At 43.6% G+C, this 21,551-nt stretch overlaps 4 protein-coding genes and 1 long non-coding RNA gene across 6 annotated transcripts; 4 read left to right on the top strand and 1 right to left on the bottom strand.

Annotated features, from left to right (window-relative positions):
- Nucleotides 1-174: 174 nt before the first annotated feature.
- Nucleotides 175-716, top strand: LOC113564510. The gene is made up of 2 exons (XR_003408055.1): nt 175-263; nt 324-716. It is a non-coding gene; the product is annotated as an uncharacterized LOC113564510 (long non-coding RNA).
- An 826-nt stretch (nt 717-1,542) lies between these two features.
- LOC6551044 lies at nt 1,543-9,726 on the top strand. Its single transcript, XM_001978275.3, has 6 exons — nt 1,543-1,757; nt 7,500-7,809; nt 8,270-8,386; nt 8,745-9,025; nt 9,090-9,249; nt 9,314-9,726. The coding sequence occupies exons 2-6, from the start codon at nt 7,601-7,603 to the stop codon at nt 9,474-9,476; spliced, it is 930 nt and encodes a 309-aa protein (XP_001978311.1). The 5' UTR covers nt 1,543-1,757; nt 7,500-7,600; the 3' UTR covers nt 9,477-9,726.
- On the bottom strand, nt 9,575-14,967 carry LOC6551043 (type-1 angiotensin II receptor-associated protein). Its single transcript, XM_001978274.3, has 4 exons — nt 14,290-14,967; nt 12,814-12,960; nt 10,429-10,498; nt 9,575-10,333 (listed from the first exon to the last, which is right to left on the bottom strand). The coding sequence occupies exons 1-4, from the start codon at nt 14,335-14,337 to the stop codon at nt 10,119-10,121; spliced, it is 480 nt and encodes a 159-aa protein (XP_001978310.1). The 5' UTR covers nt 14,338-14,967; the 3' UTR covers nt 9,575-10,118.
- Nucleotides 14,968-15,027: 60 nt separating this feature from the next.
- LOC6551042 lies at nt 15,028-16,405 on the top strand. The gene is made up of 2 exons (XM_001978273.3): nt 15,028-15,278; nt 15,421-16,405. The coding sequence occupies exons 1-2, from the start codon at nt 15,180-15,182 to the stop codon at nt 16,090-16,092; spliced, it is 771 nt and encodes a 256-aa protein (XP_001978309.1). The 5' UTR covers nt 15,028-15,179; the 3' UTR covers nt 16,093-16,405.
- Nucleotides 16,406-17,555: 1,150 nt separating this feature from the next.
- Nucleotides 17,556-20,849, top strand: LOC6551041 (putative inorganic phosphate cotransporter). Of its 2 annotated transcripts, none has more exons than XM_001978272.3 (2): nt 17,556-18,247; nt 18,995-20,849. In XM_001978272.3, the coding sequence occupies exons 1-2, from the start codon at nt 18,046-18,048 to the stop codon at nt 20,497-20,499; spliced, it is 1,707 nt and encodes a 568-aa protein (XP_001978308.1). In that variant the 5' UTR covers nt 17,556-18,045; the 3' UTR covers nt 20,500-20,849. The 2 variants fall into 2 exon arrangements, with proteins under 2 accessions (XP_001978308.1, XP_026838346.1); XM_026982545.1 differs by lacking the exon at nt 17,556-18,247 and adding an exon at nt 18,605-18,717.
- Nucleotides 20,850-21,551: the final 702 nt, after the last annotated feature.

Genomic DNA, 21,551 nt, shown 5'->3' with positions numbered 1-21,551 from the left:
CTAGACTTTCGAGTTTGCAACCACTTTAATGGCTTTACAGTGAAATTAACGTATATATAGTGTGATCCCCTTGATCTTATAATATCTAATTTGGAAAATTAATTTATTAATGTGCACGGGTCCCCCTATTTCTTCGATATTTACTTGGCAACATAACCATCGATATCAGCTATCGCGAGTATCGCTTAAACATTTTCACATCTCAATTGGATATTTACCTTGCCGGTTTTGTTTTTATTCGAAAACGTCAATTAATGTTATCCGTAAGAACTCTGATTTTGAAATATAGATTTTTGTATTGATCATTTCTTTCCTCAATTTAGTGAATTGCAGCAATGGGCTTTAAGGGGTCGCTGGATTCTGGAAATTTCTTCTTTATCCATTGAACCCACATGCAGCCTCATCAGTTTTGGATAGATTTACTGGAGTATAACTCAGTAGGAAGATATCAAGTGGGAACTACTCCGACATGGACTTCGAAGGAAAGGAGGAGCCCAATGGTCTCCAAGTAGACGTTTCCTAAGTATACAAATCGTGATTCATATTAAAGTAAGATCAAGTATTGAATGCAACATATTTACGACTAAACTTGTAAGTTTAAAATGATTTGTTTTTTCTAGTGCTTCAAAAATGTAATATTAATATGTGAATCGCTATTATAAATATATATTAAAAGAAAATATGGCATGCAAGTGTGTCAAGAATCTTTAAATAAATATGCCTATGCATATTCTTTAATATACGTGATTTTTGTATAAACCAATGAGAACTGGTGCATCTGAGCGCGTGTTTACTGTACTGCCACTGCCTCTGCACATCAGCACCTTTAACACGGACAGTGTTACCTTTATGTGTGTCGCTTTCGGCGCGTAAAACCATTTTTAATTGCTTGCTCCACTGTCACTTTTCTTCGACTCTGCACTCCGCAGCCGCTGACATTGTAAAAGTTGTTTGCCATTGTTTTCACTTTGCCAGCGACCACAATTGATGGTCCGTACGGACTTGGCCCAAACAGCTCCAAACGCGTTGATCGGCATTTGGCCAGGAGATGCATCTGCCGCGAAGTCGGCTTAAAATGGGTCAACAGCAGCAACAACTTCAGGCCGCCCACCCCATTCATCATTAAAAAATGCCAAAAGCTGCATTTAATCCGCGGTTGCTGCGCACCTGCTACCTATTAGCAAATAATAATAGTAGGCTTTTTCGGAAAAGGTCCCTAAAACGAGGAAAAGCTTGGTTCTTAGCCTAGTCGCAAAAACAATGGAAGAGATACCTTTGCATTTTGACAAATATTTAATGTTTTAAAATTGCCCACTTGTGTCGGTTAAATAATTCGATCTACATCATTCCAGGGTATCAACAGGTGCTCAATTTCCACCTGTGCCCTCTGCGTTGTTGTGATTTGCTGCCGCGACGGCGCAGCTTTTGCTTTTGACACATTTTCGCGGCTGTCTCGTCGCCGCCGACGCTCCAAGTTGTCGTTCGTTTTATTTTTCTTTTTTTCAGCTCTGCTTGGTGGTAGTGGGGTTTTTCGTTGTCTGTAGTTTCTCGGCTCTCTTGGCGGTTGGTTTTGGGCCCGATCGATCAGTTAGTTGCTGACTTTGCGCGGCAGCGAGCGGTTTGCACTGCGATTGCCGAGCCGGTTGTCTGCTTTAAAGCCACTTGTCTATATCGCTATATTGCCGCTGCGGTTGCGCATGCGCCTCATTCAAATCGGTGGCACGAAAAAGGCCTTCAATTGATTTTTGTTTTTACCTGTGAGTGTGCAAAAGTGAAACTTGCGTTTAATATACATAGTTATTAAAACTGAAAACTGTTCTAAAACTGTTTTAAAAGTGCTGCTGCATCCACCCAAAAACATTAAGATCACAAATAGTTCTTAAACCTTTTTATCTGTTTAAATTGCTTGTTAAAATGTTCTGTAGTTACAAGTTGAATCGCCGTTTTTATGATAGCTTTACTTACAAATCAAAAGATTCTCAGCTTTATTGAGACGTACCAAACTAGAATAAATCAGAAAAATATCCAATTTAATGCCATTTTGTTGTTCAAGTTGCATGCGTGCTTTGTGTTGCCCACAAAAATGGCGCGGAAGTTGAAAAGTGCACACTCATCGAAGATCCGCGCATCCGCGGATTTGAGGATCTGCGGATCTGTGGCAATTCCCTGAGTGGTTGCTGGCTTTTATGGCCAAACCCGATCGAGAAGTTAATGGGGACCTTAAAATGGGCTAAGTCATGCACTGCATGAATTTCAATTGATTTCGCTATGTTATGTGATCAGAATGCCAAAGAGAATTGTAGAAAAATCTGTAACTAGCTTAAAACACTTAGTTTTGTAATGAATATTTACAATTCATAAAAGGCTCACTTCGTTTTCAGAGGTCACAGCTTCTGCAAAGACTAACAAGTTTTATGGTAACGATATTTGAAATAAGGTGGTTTTTTATCACAAAATGTGTTCGAAATGCAGATGCCTGTGGCTTTGACCATGATACGGATCATAAACTTCGTTACGTATACGCCAGGTATACTGTCGTAAACAATGCGACTATTTTCTGGCCGTGCACACAATGGATTGGCTCTGGGGATCTGTGCTCTGCTGCTTACGGAATGGGAATGGGAATGGCTATAATGGCTGGACGAGAATGGGCATTACGACCATCCGCCGGTCGGATTAGCGGGCAGCTGTGAAGTGCGACTTGGTCGTTAGCTGCACTGCCGTAAAGCCCCCGATTCCCCCATCCCAGTTGCGTAATCCGGGGAGTTTTGGGTGCTAAACGTGGTCATGCCATGTGCACTCTTCCCATTCGCAGCTGGCTTTCTGTGCGCCACAAGCGCGGATCAAAACTGGAGCAAATTAACCGAGATTAAGGCCCACAATTAGGTGCCCAATGTGAAAGTTAAGGCAGATCCGCAGATCGGCAGATCCGAAGATCCGAACGCCAGCTGGAAACCTGTTGCTTCTTTTTATTTTCTGTATTTAGCCGCTGGTGCTGTGGTCGTATTTTTCTTCTGTTTTTGCGCGCTGTATTGTGGCTCATCTGCAGCCATGGCCACTTTTACTGCACTCCCTCGGCCGCGGTTAAAATACGAGAAAAATAGCAAGAAACACGGCCAGCTGGCAAGCCGAAACTGGGAATACTCTGTAGCTAGATTTTCAAAAATAGCACCGCCAAAGAAGGGCTTCTGCTCTTATACATACAAAATGTTAGAACTCTTGATAAATTGTTTGAACGTTGAAAGGTGTTTTTGCAACTCCTGCAAGAACTTTTTCAACAAGTTGTAAAAGCAGACTTTTAAAAGTGCCACAATTTAATATCTTCTTAGTTTAAAGTGATAAAGCAGCAGTTTGGATTTTGATCTTGAGGCGTAGGATATAACTACAAATATTTAAATTGGCTGCAATGTCAGGGTGTTTGCAAAATAGGAGAAGAGGGGCTTGGATTTGGTTTTAGTTTCTGCTCGGGCTTGCCCACAAAACGCTTCACTGACCTATGCCAAGGCCCCGGATCAGCTGATGCCGCGATTTGCTCTTTTTGCACTTTTGAACCGCAAAACGACCACAACTCTCGCCGGCGAACAGAAATAGCGTATGCCGAGCAAGTTCAAGTTGGCCAAGTTTCGTTTGGCCCCTTCTGCCAAGCGATTTGGCCGGAAGTCTGCGTCGTGAGCCACTTAAAAATTCAAGAGCCCGGGCACTAGAGGTGATCTCCAGGCCATCAGACTGGGTTCACAGATGCAGCACGGAACAGGTAAAAAAAAAACGAAATGGCACAAAAAATACAAGATAATTAAACTGAAACCCAGCGCTTTCATTGTGATGACGATCAGTGCCTTTATCGTTGTGCAGCATCTTGGGTCCCATTAGTCGCTATCAGCGATGAAAACTGTTAGAAATTTCGAGAGCAATTTCAGCGCTCACTTCGATTCGATTTGATTTGATTTGGTTTCTTTTCGTTTCCGCCGAAGAACTAGGTTTCCATTTCTAGGGAATACGCTCCCAATGAGTTGACACTTTTTATTGGGTTGACAGCGCCTTAATTGCCAAAAAAGAAAACTACTCTAGAGAGATGTGCTTAATTAATTCCCAAATTAAACTATTCAATAGTGATAGCAAGCCTTTTATTTTGACCCAAAGCCACAGGCGAAATAAAAACCCGTTTAAAAGTAGTGTGATTCATGGACTCTTTTTGTGTGGCCAAGAAACGACTTTATCGAAATAGAACTGGGGCTCAAAAGCATATTGAAGTGCTATAATTAGCACTTGAGGAAATATTTTTAGCCAGCACATAATACTTGTATGATTTCCTGATTTCAAAAGTGGCTGCGTCTATTCTAATTTTAAAATTACTTGCACTTTTGTTTTTTTGTGCCATTTTTATGGAGCTCGACGTGTTCTTGCTTTTAATTGCTCAAAAGTCATTTTAAATCTGACCTACGCAAACTTCCATCTCTGCGCTCAACTTTTGTTAGAAGCTATTAAAACCAAACCCGAAGATGCATGCAAATTGTTGGAAACTCCGGTCATTGAAGCCACAACCAAGTGGGAATTTCTATGTCAAAACCCATTGACATTCGCGTAATTCCGGAACTTTAAAGTCTCAAATTACTCCTTTCAACCACTTTGCACGCCTGATTTTTCCGCTGCAGATTCGTTTTGACTACATTTTTGACTTGGCTGTTTGTGTTTTCGTTTAGCATTGAACTAACCGGTGATCAGTCGTCAACTGCCCCACTTGACACACATATGAAGGAAAAGGTATATACAGGTATTATTCGACTAAAATGTAAATAGTTTCCAGAGGTTTTTGAATAATTTGTACTTTAGTTTGTGTCTTAAATAGCACGCTTGTGTAGTTAGTCACAATACAGTTCATTTTATTTTCGCATCATCTGCCATTTGGCTTAAACAATATGGTTATGTCATTTTTTTCGGTGTGTTTACGAGCCCCGTTTTCTTGGGCGATGGTTAAGTGGAGTGGGTGGAGTTGTAGTTTCACGCAAGGTCCATTGCCACACACGCCACTTATTTGGTTTTTATTTTCTTTGGCCGGCATCGTCGTCTTATTTATTGGCTGTATGCATACAGTGGCCATTGAAATCGCACGAAATCGGCGGCCAAGTCGGTCCCCATGGAATCACTTTCACTTTGCTCACCTACAGGGTCGCCTCTCCAAAAACTCCGCTCTTGGCCAAAAACTTGCGTAAACTTTCGTGGTTTCGATGACAAATGGAAAATATTACAAAAAAAAGAAAACAATAATAGTAATAACAATAAATGAATGGGTGGCGAGCAGAGGGCGTGGAAGAAAGGTGTTATAGGGTACATTTGGCAGCTTTATTAGCAGGTTCGTGGTGCGTGTGTACAGGCCATTCACAAGTTATGGAAGCCTAAAAATAGGGGAAAAGGAGCTCACAGGGGGCCCTCCACCTTCGGTGGGTCAACGTCTCGTTTTTAAGTGGCCAAGACGCGGGGCCACGCTAAGGTCAAGGGACAACCGGCCCCTGACCTTCGTGGACAAGCCATGATGTCAGTTGGCGTCGAGATTGCCAAAGGTTTTCAATAGATTCGCGATTAGCAATTGCAAGCAATAAACTCGAGTTTCACGGCTAAGGCAATGGCCCTATGCTGCTTTAAAATATCGATGAACTTAATTACTTTTTACTGATGAAACGACGGGAGCAATATTTTAATTCGCTGCCCCCTTTAATACATCAAAATAATAGCTCCACATTAAGCGTTTAACGATTATGAAAGCTTTGATTTATCAACTAATCAACAAGGCCAAATTGAATATACCTCCTCACCAATGCGCAGTTTGTTTTTGGGTTCCCTATCTATAAAAGGCCCACTTTAATTCGGTTCAATACACTGCTAAATGCAAGTGAATTTTGAATGGAAACCCGATTAGTAGCTATCTGTATTCCCATGCCCACCTGTCCACTTACCAGTAATTGGCGAAATATTTGTCAATCCGTCCAGTCGACCGCATGGACACAATGATAGACCATTGTCTGGCCATCAACGCTGCGTATACGTAATGTGTGTTGCACGACTACGCCCTGTTGGCTGCCAGCTAATGGCTGGGCGTGGCCGATTCTTGGCCAGCTCTTGGCCTGATGCAATGCATGACTTCAATTTGACTGGGCGAAGTACAAAGTATAGAGGCGCGTGTCGTCACTCCCCATTGTTTTGGTCCGATTGCCCGATCCTCTCGCCTCTTTATTTTCCCGGGGGCTGTGAACGAGGTCACCTGAGTCGCCGGTTTTGGCACCTGCCACAGCGGTTCCGCCCGCAATGCTGGGAACTTGGCCAACCGGCTTCCAATGGGCCTCTTCAGTCTTACACAGGCAAACTTAAAAACACTCACTGCATATGTCATGTAATGAAAATAAAATGTATAATAATTAAACCACAACTAATATTAAAAAAAAATAAAAGAAAATAAATAAATAAGAATAAAAACAAAAAAAATAAATAACCAAAAAAAAAAAACAAAAAAAATATCTTTAAAAATACTGAAAATTTCGGAGTACCTCGTTGCTTAGATAATAAGTATGAGAAGCGCATAGAAGGGCGTGCATACAAATTTTAATTCAAAAAAAAAAAATTAAAAAAAAAACAAAAAAAATACTTTAAAAAATACTGAAAAGTTATGAGAACCTCGTTGCTTAGCTGATAAGTATGAGAAGCGCATAGAAGGGCGTGCGAAAAAAAAAATACAACAATTATACAACAAAAATAAAAAAAAAATACAAAAAAAAATACAAAAAATGTACAAAAAAAATACAAAAAAAAATACAAAAAAAAATACAAAAAAAAAAATACAAAAAAAAATACAAAAAAAAAAATACAAAAAAAAAATACAACAAAAAAATACAAAAAAAAAATAACAAAAAAAAACACAAAAAAAAAAACACAAAAAAAATACTTTAAAAAATACTGAGTACCTCGCTGCTTAGCTAAGAAGTATGAGAAGCGCATAGAAGGGCGTGCGTAAAAATTGTAATTCAAAAATATACTTACTTTCACCCGCTATCCGTTTTAATCTTTTTTCTCGTAAATAACAGCCGAAACAGTGCTGTTTTTTTTGTCAAATCTATTTCTATTGCCTTTGCAAATGTTTTTGGGACCGTAGCATAAAATATTAGTCAGCAGGCTAACAAACTCAACCAAACGTTTTGTGAATAGAAAATTAAGTTCAAATAAATAAATGAAAACATAAATTGCTAATTGCCTGTGTACAATAATCGAATGGAAGATATTACATCTGTGCTAGGAAATATTTCTCTGCGGTGAAAGGAGGCTTGAATTATTTAAAAACGTTTGGCGACGCCTTCAACCATTGACACGCACCCCCAGTCGGCATACCCCTGACCCTTCAACCCTTTCCCTATTGGTACTAATATCGGACTAATAGACCAGCGCGAACTTCTCCGGCTTATAAATTAAAGACTAACAGCAGTAAATTCCCTCTCTTTCGCCCTGGGAAACAGTTGGTTGGATACGGCGCCAGTGCTTTCGGGTAGCGGCTCAGTCCAGCCGGCGATGCCTTAGTGGCAGCTCCTGCAGATCGAAGAAACCACGCCACACCAAGATGCCCTATAACCTCTGGCTGCGACGGCGCCTCCAGCTGCTGGCCTCGCTGCTTTTCTGCTGCCTCCTGGGCTATTTGACCTCGGAGGCGGTGGCCAAGCCCACGTTATCCTTCAGTTTGCCGCAAGGACTGCAGGGATTCCCTTCGTTCCAGTCCTTCACCCAGCAAATCATCGAGCAGCGCAGCGCGCGTCAGATGAAGACGTATAGGTGAGTGGCTTAGAATTATGAGAAGCGCATAGAAAGGATCTGAGACTGAAGGTGGTCCATGTGGCACTGCAGCGTTTGCTAGATGAAGATGTGACTTTGAGTGGTTGTCCACTCCATCCGGGCTGGGATTAGCAGTCAGCCAACGAACGACTTAAAGCCTTCCGTCGTCCACAGAGTCCATTGCCATGGACGTCACGTATCCGCACGGCCGGCCGTCTGGCCATGTGCCCATAGCCGCCGCACGGAGCGAGCTATCACTCAAATCGTCTACCCGCACAACACACAGTTGGAAAACTATTTTTTTTTTACCTATAATTAGATGTAACACTTTGTCATGGCAATCGAAGGGATATTACAAATTTCACCGATTATATATTTTTCATTGAAAGTACCCAAACAATGGAAGTATTGCCATGCAAATTATATATGTTTTCTTTCTGTGCACTCTCTCGTTTGGCAGTGGAAAGCGGGTGAGCAACGACTCCCTCATCATGATATACTATCACGATCTGACCATAGCCGTAACGGAGCTGGGACCCCAGAAGTTGTTACTCGGCTGTGAGCTGATCGAAATCTAGTAAGTATACCTACTCAGCACTGAACGTAAAGAGGGAAAAAAATAATTATATTTAGCGAAAAATTAATAAGGAATAGAGAATTGAAATATATCAAATATGCGGAAGTAGCTTTTGTGTGATTTGCGTGAACAGCTGATCAGAGAGTCCAGAGCATATGCCCTGAATATTTGATCAGGCACACGACCAATCACGTGTATAAAAATCAATATTACGTAACAAATATTAAATCGTGCAAATATTATATGCCAAGAATGGTAAATGCTTTTGAAACAGAACTGTGCTCTTAGCTAGTGGGTATGAGAATGGCATAGAAGCGCTTACTAACTAGCTGTTCACTTTCCCCAAACGCATTTCCAGCAACGACAAGGAGGGCAAGATGCTGCTGGAGGGCCTGTCGCACTACAATCGCCCACTGGAAATCAAATTCGACGAGATGCTGAAGCTAATGGATCAGTGCGAGCACGTGGATAAGCTGAGCTACGCCTCCCGTCACAAATCCAAGCTGAAGGACGGGGAGCGCAGCAGTGGAGGCGACGATTCGACCGCAACAGGTGGAGCCAATGATGGAGTGGCCCTCAAGCTGGCCACCAATATCTTTCCGCGCAGCCCCTTCTCCCTGCTGAGTGGCATCATACCAGGTGCGGTGGTCACGTTTGCTCGAGATGATCCAATTTTATATGCACTATTACTCCGTTTTAACAGGCACAAAGTGGTGTGGCACTGGCGACATCGCAGAGACGTACAGCGATCTGGGCAGCGAAATGGCCATGGATCGATGCTGTCGACAACACGATCTCTGTCCCATCAAGATCCGAGCCTATCAGAACAAATACGAACTGATGAACGATTCGCTGTACACAAAGTGAGTGGAATGATCCTGGCTGCATGTCACAGAATGTCACATAATCCCTTTTCACTCTGCGTAGATCCCACTGCATCTGCGACGATATGCTCTTCTCCTGCCTGAAGATGACCAACACCTCGGCCTCGCAGCTGATGGGCTCCATCTACTTCAACCTGGTGCAGGTGCCCTGTCTGGACGGGCGGAGCAATCAGTACAAGTTCCGGGCGGCCAAGGAGGGATTCTGAAGCAGGGGAGCCGCAAATCGGGGGTTTCGGGGCTCAGGCCCAGTTCATTGTACAGGAGGTGGGGATGTGGATGTGAGAGATGGGAGTCGCTCTATTTATTGTTTTACAAACGTTGACGACGCCCGCTTTTTATTTTTCGAATATTCTGTTGGGTTTACAGTTAGCGTTAACGTTATCTAGGATAAGTAGAAAGTAGAATTGCAATCTTTTGTTATACAAATACGAATATAAATATAAATATATATATATATATATCTTTATGTTTTGATTAGCCGACTTTAATCGTTAACAACGTAAAAAAAAATGTGTATATGGGACAAGGAAAACACGCACACACTTTCTTTTGGAAATTCCGATGTCATATTTAACTACAATGCTTAACCTTAATCGTTGTCTCTCTCACAATATTGCACTAACAAAACAACGCTCAAAAAAAACAATTCACTTTATGTATATATATAGAATTTTGATACGCATTCACGGGAAATTTTCTTGCTATTTTTCGGCAGCGACACTGACTAGTCAAGTCTTTCTACAAATGGGTTGTCTTTGCTGTTCCGTTGCGTTGGGGAATCCCCAGCGATCCGCTGTCTCTTGTCGAAGTGGTGCGTCTAGGTACTTGGAAGGGTTTTCTTGGAGAGCCTAGAAGATGCTGGCCACATTCGGGCCCGGCTGCGAGTTGGTCGGTGTCGGCTGTGTGGGCCGGTCGATGTCCTGGTAGCTCCGCTGCTGGCTGGTTGGGAAGACCGATCCCGTCGGCAGTGTGCCGCCCCTCGTGTTGAACTCCTTGTAGAGCAGGGCCACGCTCACCGGTCGCAGTATCAGGTTGATGATGCTGAACGCAACGGCCCAGCCATCTAAAAGGGGGTGGTAGGTTATCAGTTATTAGTAAAGCGTCGTTAAGGATCGATTGCGTATGCAGTGTATTGATAAGGACGGCTGGATGACTTACTCATAAGACCGAAATGAAGAGAAATGCTGACTATATCAAAAAAAATGCTAGAAGCGTTGATGACGAGCGCCTGCAAAGAGATACGAAATGATATATCATGAGTGTGGGGGGAATGATTGGGTGGGAATAGGGCTCAACCACGGATGAATGGCTAACACTTAGTGTGTGGCTTGTCTTCAGAAAGGGAAGCAGCCTTTTAGGCTTTTCAAGAAAACTGTTTGAAATAAAATAAGATAAAAGCTCAGTGTGAGATTGAAAAGTGTTGTAATCTAAAACCAAGTAGTGGATATTTTGATATTTTACATATGCCTTGGATACACGTATCCAACGCCACACGTGCCCCAATTCTGATAATAATACGTTGGCTACTCGAATGGTCAGCATATGCTACAATTCAAGCAACCAGAGCCGGGAAAATCCCACACCCACTTAGCCCAGCCACTGCGCAGCCCGATCCTTGAGGGAACTGAGCTTCAAGTTGCTGCGAACCACAATTTACATATTTGAAATTAAATAAATTATGTTCATTGATTTTTCTTTTACAGTTTGGCCAGAGCGCGGTTCCAAGCGAATGGACTACCTTCCGGCTGGCCAAGCATTTGACATCGAGTTAAGTTGAACTGGGTTGACTAAGAGGCGTTGCTAATGGCTTTCGAGGAAGCAAACAAAACAAGCACCGTCGGCTGGGAATCCTCGTTAAATGGGCATCGCAATGCCCGATTTATACAGTACTGCTATATAGGCTTGTGGCCCCAAAATGGGAATCGCGTGTAGCAGGTCCTTCAAGGCGGCGAAAAGGAGTAAAGGTGGTAGCTTCGGGCAGCAGGATTCGATGGGAGTAGGTGGGTGCTGAAGTGACGCCTTCTCGCTGGACATGGTCACTTTTCGGTCGGTCTAAGGTCAAAGTTGAGCCATTCGCCCTCTTTGCTTACAGCTAGCTCATCTATTAATACACACATACACCAACTTCACACGCAATTTGCCAACAAAACAGGCCTTCAATGTGGAAATATTTGTTTTCATTGCATTATAGATATTTTGATTTCGGAACTGTACTTATGGTATTCAATGTTGTGATCAAAAAGTCATTTACCTTTTGTAACTTCAATCATTAAAATATATGTAATACCTAATCTTTCAAAATCTATATTTTGCTTGCAATACCTACATGGAACTACTATTTATTATAGAAACTTTTCGCTGTGTACATTCGACTTGAGTCCACTTTCATTAGCATACCTCCACGCGTTCGGATTGGGATTTGGTTCCGTTTTGCCTTTATTATTTTGGCCATGCCACTTGACGGGTTGAATTCACTCGGGGTGGAGCAGAACATAAGAGATTAAAGATCGGGCCGCGGGGAACCAGTTATGGCTCAGTTAGTCCATAAGCAAGCAAATTGATTGGCCATAACACCGCCGCAATTTTTGGCATTCGCCGAAAGCAGAACCAGAGTTTTCCCTTCAAAAGATGTAGGTTTGCTGCCAGTGAATAAGTGCCATACATATATGACGAAGTCCCAATTGTAAATCACATTGGATAACCCAAATGTGCTATCTTATCGTCACCAGAAGCTGGTTTTAAAGATTTAAATATATATGATTGTTCCCCATTCTCTACTCTTATCTTAACTTTGTTAAGATACAACTCGAATTTGTCTTTCTTTCTAAAACAAAGGTGGTGCTCATGAATAAATTGTAAAAAAACAGTGAGTGCATAATCATCATCCCAATCAATCATTGTTTTCATTGTTCTAATCTTGATTTTCTCGCTGGCACCTGATGCTAGTCGAACTATTTTAGTGAGAACATTTGTTATTTATATTTCGCATGAGTATGCTAATTGCCTATTGGCGCTTTTTTGAAGAACCGGTTTTGAACGATTTTACAAATTCCGTGGTGATATCAGTGTGGCTTGTCTAGCAGTTGATTAAAACCTCAGCACTGGAATCCACAGGGAAATACTAGGCGTCTATATTGAAATAATTGGATGAACGCAGTGCACTGCTCAAAAAACACACTTATCTGTATAGCAGGCCTATCAGCAATACTTTCATGACTCACAAAAAGCGATGAATGGAAAACTATTTGATATACATAACCAAATGCAATCGCGCTGAATATGAACAACTACTTATCACACTCGAAAATAAACTAAACTATGAATTACAAGTCATTTGTTGTAGTCAATCTCTAACAAGACTTAGCTATAAGCACGACTTTGTCAAACAATTTTAATGGCAACCATTCATAATTAACTTGTGCATGCTGCTTGGTAAAGTTGTGATACCCTTATATGCAGGGTATGACAAGCCAATTAAACGAATTGATTGAAGAGTCTTCTCAATTGCGTAAATCAAAACGTGCACTTATTGATCGCACTTACCGTTTGGATCGCTTCGATGGAGTCCTTGCTGTGAATCGACCAGAACATGGAGATCAGGAATAGAAAGTTGTAGAACTCATACGCCCCATGGCCCCAACTTCCTAGCATGGCATTCGAGATGAAGAAGAAGTGCACAAAGGCCACAAGCTGTAAGATGTAGAGGAAAATGGGGAAAATGAGTAAATGCAAAAGGGCAACTACATGTGGCTATATGGTTATATGGTTATATTTTCATATGGTCAGACATATATGGTTAACTGGTTAACACAAAGCATAATCATAAGCGGCTTAGTGCCAAGTGAAGCCCCACGAATCTGGCGGCGAAGTTGCCAATTGCAGTCACCAGCATCGTATCGGTTGTCATTTGCGGTTAACTACTTGGGGTGTTAATCAGCCAGCGACTGGCCATTAACCCATGGAGGCCCAACAAGTGAGAGTCGTACAGCCGCGGTACGCGCAATAGCAACCAGGTTCTCCACTTTTCTAGCTAACCTGCCTAAATGGTCGTAAGACTATAAGAATGACTGTTTCTAGCTAGTTACCAATGCTAACGATCACTATCACTTATTGACGAATTAAGGGACATTATTTTATTGTGCATATTTTCGCAATTTTTGTAAATGGCAATAAAATAGAATTCCCAGTTGGAATGTGAGCTTCACAGCGAGTTGAACGAGATGTGGTATTCCATAGAAAGACCATTATTTCTAATGTTATGAATTTTTAATGACGGAAATTACAATATATTTTTCTTGGACATAAAATTGAACAATTATAAATTGTGCTTCGTTATACCATTTAATTTTACTAAGCATTTTACTTACGCCCACCTCCGTTGCTTTTAGTACAGCTGAACATACAATGTCATTTGTTTGTGTTATCTTACATATGAGCAAAATATATTCACTTTCTGTCTTATTTTTACATATTTTCGTTCTAAATTAAGTAATTTATATATGCCGACATATAACAATATCTACTTTGAATGCAAAATAAGAATCCAAACACATGTACCATACATACACAAGGCTCTACAAAAATTGTTATCTACTTTGCATGCCATTTCCTTTTTTCCCCAAATGTTCCATACGCCCAGTTTCATAATTTTTACCGCTTCCGTAAAATCTGTTATCTGTTTTATTTGTTTATTTGTGCCACACAGCAGTTAAACCGCCTACTGCTATTATTTTGACCGAAGCTGTACCATATGTTATCTATTAACCATGCTTATTCCTGCCTCGACAAATAAATGAGACTCTTTCATTCGCTTCTGTACCATAATTCTCAAAAATCGGCAAAATCTGTATCTTTTTTTTATGTCAAATGTCATATATTTTTCTAGTCGCCCACTGCTATTTTTATGGCTGCATGTGTTTGGTGGGTGAGGGGTGGGGGGAAGTGCAGTGCACTGCTTGCTGGATACTGCAGAACAACAGCGGCATTTCGTCTCCCGCATCGCATGCACTGCTTGCTTACCTTCACACGCACAAAGGGGCTTCCCATTAGCTCGTTGAGGTCGGTCATGATGATGTCGCTCTGCTGCTCCTTCTCACTCGCACTCGTGCTAAAATGCAGTTATTGCAGCGGCTACCGCTCTCTCACTCCCACTCCTTTTGCTGCCCCACGCGGCGCAGACAACAGCAAGACACACACAAAAAAAAAGAAGCGCACAGCTGTTTTGTTATTTTCGTGTGCAACAATTTGCTGAAATCGTTCCACTTTGCGTCTATTTTCACTTGCAATTCACTTTCAATTGGTGCTAAAAGCGCAATTGTTTCGCTGTGTGAGTGTATCAGTGTGCGCCTGTGTGTGTGCGCACTTGTTGGTCTTCCTTCGTTCTCCAATTGTTGTTGTTATTGTTGCTGCAATATTTGGCAATATCTGTTGTTGCTGCCTTTGCACGGGGGCGTCAACAATACAGTTTGAACAACGAGTGGTCACAGCTCGACCGCAACCACTATCAGCAAGCCGGAAAAAATGTTATTTTCTTGTATTTTGTTTTTCAGCCTGGAGCCGACAGCACAGTAGCACGACCAATTGCAATTTAAATTAAAATTGGGATGTGTGGGCCAGTGTGACCCGCCGCTGTACCGCTGGTATAAGCCAGCAAACATTTCCGTGCGACCGCAGCACAGCGCGAGCTATATACCAAAATGTAGAGCAGCACTTCAGCGGCATGCTGCGTAAATACCAGATAATACCAAATGGTGGTATTTCAGATTATCTGCGATCTTCTTTGTTTGCGTGCGTGTGTGTGTGTGTATGTGTGCGTGAGCCGCTGATAACGCAGCTGATCGGGCGATTCCACCGAGAGTGCGTTGGTTCCAAGTTTTCGACTCGATTCGAGGAGTGCCCGGCCGCAGAGCATGGCCAGCAATTCCCCCACGTCCCAGCAGTCCAACAGCCAGGCCACCAGGATCACCAGCGACATGGTCAACCAGCTGCAGTCGTCGCTGGAAGCGAAGGTCAGTGGCAGCCCCTCCACCAACTTCAGACATAACCTTCATGTGTCTCCGGATGCACGCCCCATGAGATTGCTGCATCACAATTCACATCACACCGATCCCACCTACGTACATATGTGAACTGAAATGTATCTGTTTGCAGGTGGCGGCGATTCCCAGTGTGCCCCAGTGGCGTTCCCCGCAGCTGATGATCGTCTTCGAGGACGGTGATCTGCACTCAGCGCGCCAGCAGTTGCTCCAGTCGCTGCAGAATCCCTTTGCCGAGGGATCGGTGGCCACCTTGCTGCTGCAGGAGAGCATTGCCGATCAGTTTGTGGGCCTTGTGACCCAGGATCTGCGTCCGTTGTCCCAGGAGGTGTCCAAGCATCCGACTTACGTCAACACGTTGGCCAAGATCGATCAGCTGAAGGCCAAGACAGTCCAGGGCGAAAGCCTTAAGGCGGGGGAATCTCCCATCTTGGTGTACGACTGCGTGCACAGCTATCTGGGAAGTGGAGCCACCGGAGTGGTGACAGTGCATACTTTCCGCACAGCCAAGGAGGCCGGCGAGTTGGCCAAAAGGGATCCCCTGCCCTATGGCCAAGTTAGCCTGTGGAACGAGAAGCTGGGCTGCGCCTACGAACTGATACCACGACTGCCGAGCAACATTGTTGCCATTAACTGCTTCAATCCGGACGTGGACCCCATTAGGGACTCCTTTGCTGCCGACCGCAACGATGTCCTTCTGGCCAAGAACTACCACTATGAATCCCTGGTGGTGAGCGGCAAGCGGAGGATCGTCGTGTTTCCCGTGGGCACCATCTTTGCCAACTGAAGAGCGGCAGTTCTGGACTATTCTGCACGATCAGGAACGAAACACAACCAGGTGCTCTTTTAGCCATACTTTAAAATACCTCTCTAAGCATTTACACAGTTCAATTGGAATTATGTCGAACTAATTTCGAGTTAAACAACTAGCCTTAAAACGTTTGGATAAAAATATTCAAGTGGCTACATTTTCATAGAAACTATCTGTTTTGGAAACCAATTAAGTTGCCACCATAATATTCCATTTGAATTGTATGAAGGTCCTCGAGTCTGAATTGTTTTTTATACTCTGTCAATAATTGTCCACTGAAAAATCTTAAGCCTACTTTTATGCATCTGTGGGAATTTGGGGTAGGTCTACGAATTTGAGGATGCAACAGGCATTTTCGGTGCGCATGCTCCAGAAATAGAAATCCTGCAAAGCAGTTGAAATGGAAGCAGTTAAAGGGCACACTCATACACTCTGGGTCAAAACAATAGAACCTAAAGACTTGGATTCAGTGAACTTAAAAATCGAATGAAACAAAAATATTCGCAGGGGAACTATTTAAGTGATAAACAAGAGTGATTTTCTTTAAAAGATACGCAGTAATCGATCAACTTAACCCTTATCGGTTTTATTGTAAACCCCAAAACACATGGAAAAATTTCCAGATGTACATAGATACAAAATTTGTGTGGGGAATTTAGGCCGTTGCTCATTTCTTTTGTTCTCTAATTAGAGCTTAAATTGACTTGCATAAAAAGAGCTTTGATACCTAAACGTTGCTATTGTGTTGGCCAGAGTTGTACGAGTGTGTGTGTGTGCTGGCAGCTACTTGGCCTTTCTCGCCTCATTGTTGTTGTAGTCAAGATTTTAGCACTTATCCCCTTTTTGATTTCGACCAACTGGACTTTTGTTTTATGTTATTGTTTTTATTTCCTTACAAATAGTACTCATTCAGTGCGAGCAAATTCACCATATCGCCGTTGATTACGTGTGTGTGTGTATTCGAATGCGGCTGTGTTTGTCAAATAAACTAGCTGTAACTAAACAAAGATAGTATACTTAAGTTAGTACACAACAATACATTCGGCACTCCACTCTCTTCTCGCACGCCGCCCCTTTCTCTGCCCGCCTCTCTCCTATTCTCTCTCACCCACTCTCTTTCGTTCTTGCGCCGCACCATTCACGCTCCACTTTCACACGGGAGAGAGCGAGAACGCCAAAGAGCCAGCCATTAGAGAGGGAGCGCGATGTGGTGACTCCAGCTGCAGGGGCGCAACAGAGGGGATCAACCCCCCAATCCCTTGGAAAGGCTAACGATTCGACAAACATGTAAAAGTGAAAAACACTTCATGCACATTTTGTCTGATCTCAGTCAGCAGATTATAAATCCTTTCTCAGTAAGGTTTTTTGTTGCGTACACTGCAAGAAAGTGGCAATTAAATTCACATTTTTGTGGTGCTAGCCAATTGCTCAAAAAAAAAAAAACATTTACGGTCTGTAGCCAGCAGAGTTACTGGTCTACCGCTAGTGTCTTTCACCAGAAGGTGTCTTTCCACTATAGGACCCCTCTGTGATTCTGACTACGCCCCTGCGCCCCCTCTTGTGGTTAGAAGCAACGTTTGCTGGCGCTGCCGCTGCCTAGTGCTTGGGTTTTGTTGTTGCCCGTTGCCCGTTGCCATTTGCCAGTCCGTCAGTCTGCGCTGGTTCCCGCTGGCGAGGTGAGGTGTCCGCTCGCGCTGCCGCTCCCGCTCCCGTTCCGGTTCCCGCTCACTCGGTCTCTTTCGCTGGGCAAGAAAACCGCTTCCGCCACCGCTGGCGATACAAATACAATTACCACTACAGCCGCCGCTCCGGCAGAGAAAATGCGCTGGCAGTTGCACTGCCAAACGCTCAACAGACGCTCCAAGAACGCACTCCACCAAACGCCCGACCTCTACAATTAGAATCCACGAAACCGAGTAAAGCGCCACGATGCCACCGCACAAATGGACGGACGAGTCGCGGGACGCCTCGTGCTACTACGAGGATACGGCCGCATCCCGCCTCCGCCGGCCGTCCTCCTCCTCCAACTCCTCCGCCTCGGCGGAACGCTCCGACGACGAGGCGGACGACGAACGGGAGGCGTTTTGCTCCGGCGAACGGCCGCTAATCCGCACCAGCGGCGCTGCGGAGGGTGAGTAGCTACAAGATACACAGATGGGGAAAGATATTTACTTAGATATAGCATTTAATTATTTCAACAGTATTACTTCTGCCTCATATTGTTTTCCATTAGGTTCGTCCTGGGTCAGTACCTTCATTGAATATATACACTTGGAATATCTGTATAATAAAGCAATACGTGACTGAAAGATACTTTCAAGTATTGTAAACAAAGTTTTGTATCTTCCACAATTCCCTCCACTTCATTTTGGAATCAGTTTATTATATTAGTGTATTATATTAGGATACATTAGGATTACTTGAGCACAGCATTTCACTCGTTTCTCTAATACAGTCATCTATGCCTATGTACAATTTATTTAATTTAGGGCCGAAGTTACGGCTTCTTTACATTTACTGATTGTTAGCCAAGTCAGAACTTTATTAAACAGTACACATCTGCATTTCAAATGGAACGGGGCGCATACAACTTTGTTGATGGTATCGGATCGTTATTTTTTTAACTACTTTAACTATCATTTAGATGTGAAATGAAGTTCACTTGAAAAGCAGCTCTCACAAACATTTCTAAATAAATAGGAAGCGATTCCTTAGTTCGATTGAGGCAACTTCGACTGTGGCACGTTATCATTTTGCATGTAACAACGTAGTTGTTATCGGGAACTGCGAGAACTTTTAAGTAAAACCGGAACTGATATCGTTATTACGCCTCCTAAACCAACTTTTACTAACCTGCCCTTCCCGCCTCTCCCCGCAGAAAACCATGGCTGTGGCCCAAAGACGCGCCACATATTTGGATTGATGGGCTTCCTGGGATTCGCCGTGGTCTACGCGATGCGGGTCAATCTGTCGGTGGCCATTGTGGCCATGGTGAACCAAACGGCCATTCCGCACAGCAACTCGTCGGTGATTGATACGGACACTTGTCCACTGCCGGTGCCCCATCACAATGGCAGCGATCCCAATCCGCAGAAGGAGGGCGAGTTTGTGTGGGACGAGGCCACGCAGGGATTGGTGCTCGGCAGCTTCTTCTACGGCTATGTGCTAACCCAAGTGCCCGGCGGACGGATGGCCGAGTTGTACGGCGGGAAGAAGATATACGGCTATGGAGTGTTGATCACGGCGATCTTTACACTCATTACCCCACTGGCCGCCCACTGGGATCTGCCGCTGCTGGTGTTGGTCCGCATCCTGGAGGGAATGGGCGAGGGCGTCACCTATCCAGCTATGCACGCTATGCTGGCCCAATGGATTCCGCCGCTGGAGAGGAACAAGTTCGCTGCAATAGTCTATGCAGGCTCCAATATCGGTACAGTCATTTCTATGCCCTTGGCCGGATGGCTGTGCTCCCTGGACTTCCTGGGTGGCTGGCCGTCGGCTTTCTACATCTTCGGACTGCTGGGCATTCTGTGGTTTATCGCATGGATGTACTTGGTGTACGACAAGCCCAGCGATCATCCCAGGATCTCGGCTTCGGAGCGAGAGTACATCGAAAGGTGTCTACAGGTGCAGAGGCTGATAAACCAGGACTTAGCGGAGCCGGAGGAAGAGGAGGCACAAGATGGAGTCAATCTGAGGACGCCGTCGGAGGAACCAATACCCTGGACATCGCTGCTCACCTCCGTGCCCCTGTGGGCCATCTTGTTGACCCAATGCGGCCAGGGATGGGCCTTCTACACGCAGCTAACTGAGCTGCCCACCTATATGAGCAACATCCTGCACTTTGACATCCAGTCCAATGCTCTGCTGAACGCGGTGCCGTATTTAACCGCCTGGTTCGTGGGCATTGCCTGCTCCGCCCTGGCGGATTGGATGCTGGCCAGACGCTACATATCCCTGCTGAACTCCTACAAGCTGTGGAACACGGTGGCCTCGGTGGTGCCCTCGCTGGGCCTGATTGGCATCATCTATGTGGGCTGCGACTGGGTGTGGGTCACCTTTATGCTGGCCGGCGTGGGCTCATTCGGTGGCGCTGTCTATGCTGGCAACCAGATGAATCACATTGCGCTCAGTCCCAGATATGCGGGCACCATGTACGGCATCACCAATTCGGCGGCAAATATCTGTGGCTTCCTGGCTCCTTATGTTATCGGGCTAATCATCAACCATCGCGAAACGCTGACCCAGTGGCATCTGGTCTTTTGGCTGGCGGCGGGCTTGAATATAGCCGGTAACTTCGTCTACCTGATCTTCGCCAGCGCCGAGGAGCAGAGCTGGTCGAAGACACCACACACACGCAACTCACGATCCCAGCGCGCTTGAAGCAAGCATAACTATACGCTATTTTAGCTAGATCATAAGCATTTGTGATAATTCCGATATATACACATATATCCTACATTTATATATTTGGGCTCATAGTATTCCGGATGCAGGACAAGAATATGGCTTCCAAAAACGAAACGAAACTAGTGCTACCGAATCGGAATGGATGTTAACTGTTTTAGTGTATTATATACGTGTATCATCCTTTTATATGGACTTTTGTTTTGCTAGGCGCCTTTTTTGTAAACAAGTATACCAATACCAACTATATATTTATATATGTATCTATGATATACACGCTCGAAGGCACGTAGATCTGTCGAAATAAACAGCACAAACATATCGAACTGTTGCACCTGATTCGAGCATTTTACTCTTTGACCGGCAGGTGGTTTTTTGGATCTCAATAAGTACTACTGTTTCATTTGAGAATTGGGACTTGTTCGGTTGTTTTATGCAGCTTCTAGAGTCTTACATTTTTAAAACACTTTTAGGCGTTTCATATTTTTGAAAGCTCGAAATAAGTGCATAATTTTAGGGGCGACCTGTCCATGTAAAATCATTGTTTTTTTTATTTTTATTTATACATTTTATTAATTGGAATTAAACAAGTTAACTGCTACCTATGTGACAGCTTTACCAGTTTAGTAAAATCATCGCGGAAAGATAACAGAGGTATTTAAGAAGTATCTAAAAGCATGGCTGATGCTGTATTCATATTTGTGAGTTTAAAGATGTAATTAGGCAATTTCGAAGCAATTGACAGCTTTAGATTCTACGTAGCTCTTCTTAGCTGATTTACACAAACATTTTTAATTTTAAGGATTCAAAATATGTAATATGATTTATAGAAACGAATAGAACACAGGAGTAGAACAGGATAAACTGTTACGCCTTGTTGTACAAATGTGCCACTTTTGCCATAATTTTTCCAGGGCTAGATAAGTACACTTAAACTATATGCAGCCAGTTTTCAGTTATGATTTTAGTTTGGGTTTCAGTTCGGTTTCGTCGTGATTATCGTGGCACAGTTTCGGTGGCCATTGTCC

The sequence above is a fragment of the Drosophila erecta genome, unplaced genomic scaffold (assembly GCF_003286155.1).
Source record: "Drosophila erecta strain 14021-0224.00,06,07 unplaced genomic scaffold, DereRS2 tig00000126-arrow-pilon, whole genome shotgun sequence".
Taxonomy (NCBI): Eukaryota; Metazoa; Arthropoda; class Insecta; order Diptera; family Drosophilidae; genus Drosophila; species Drosophila erecta.
Note: the sequence above shows the minus strand (reverse complement) of the source record. Positions and strands in the feature narration are given on the sequence as shown.

What these genes read in the sequence shown, in the direction of transcription:
- LOC6551042 (XM_001978273.3), top strand. Translation starts at nt 15,180, where the DNA reads ATGGCCAGCAATTCCCCCACGTCCCAGCAGTCCAACAGCCAGGCCACC. An exon ending in AGTCGTCGCTGGAAGCGAAG is followed by an intron (nt 15,279 to 15,420) that starts GTCAGTGGCAGC and finishes ATCTGTTTGCAG; the next exon opens with GTGGCGGCGATTCCCAGTGT.
- LOC6551041 (XM_001978272.3), top strand. Translation starts at nt 18,046, where the DNA reads ATGCCACCGCACAAATGGACGGACGAGTCGCGGGACGCCTCGTGCTAC. An exon ending in CACCAGCGGCGCTGCGGAGG is followed by an intron (nt 18,248 to 18,994) that starts GTGAGTAGCTAC and finishes CTCTCCCCGCAG; the next exon opens with AAAACCATGGCTGTGGCCCA.
- LOC6551043 (XM_001978274.3), bottom strand. Translation starts at nt 14,337, where the DNA reads ATGACCGACCTCAACGAGCTAATGGGAAGCCCCTTTGTGCGTGTGAAG. An exon ending in GCCCCTTTGTGCGTGTGAAG is followed by an intron (nt 12,961 to 14,289) that starts GTAAGCAAGCAG and finishes TACATCTTACAG; the next exon opens with CTTGTGGCCTTTGTGCACTT. An exon ending in CCATCGAAGCGATCCAAACG is followed by an intron (nt 10,499 to 12,813) that starts GTAAGTGCGATC and finishes ATCTCTTTGCAG; the next exon opens with GCGCTCGTCATCAACGCTTC.
- LOC6551044 (XM_001978275.3), top strand. Translation starts at nt 7,601, where the DNA reads ATGCCCTATAACCTCTGGCTGCGACGGCGCCTCCAGCTGCTGGCCTCG. An exon ending in CGTCAGATGAAGACGTATAG is followed by an intron (nt 7,810 to 8,269) that starts GTGAGTGGCTTA and finishes CTCGTTTGGCAG; the next exon opens with TGGAAAGCGGGTGAGCAACG. An exon ending in AACGATTCGCTGTACACAAA is followed by an intron (nt 9,250 to 9,313) that starts GTGAGTGGAATG and finishes CACTCTGCGTAG; the next exon opens with ATCCCACTGCATCTGCGACG.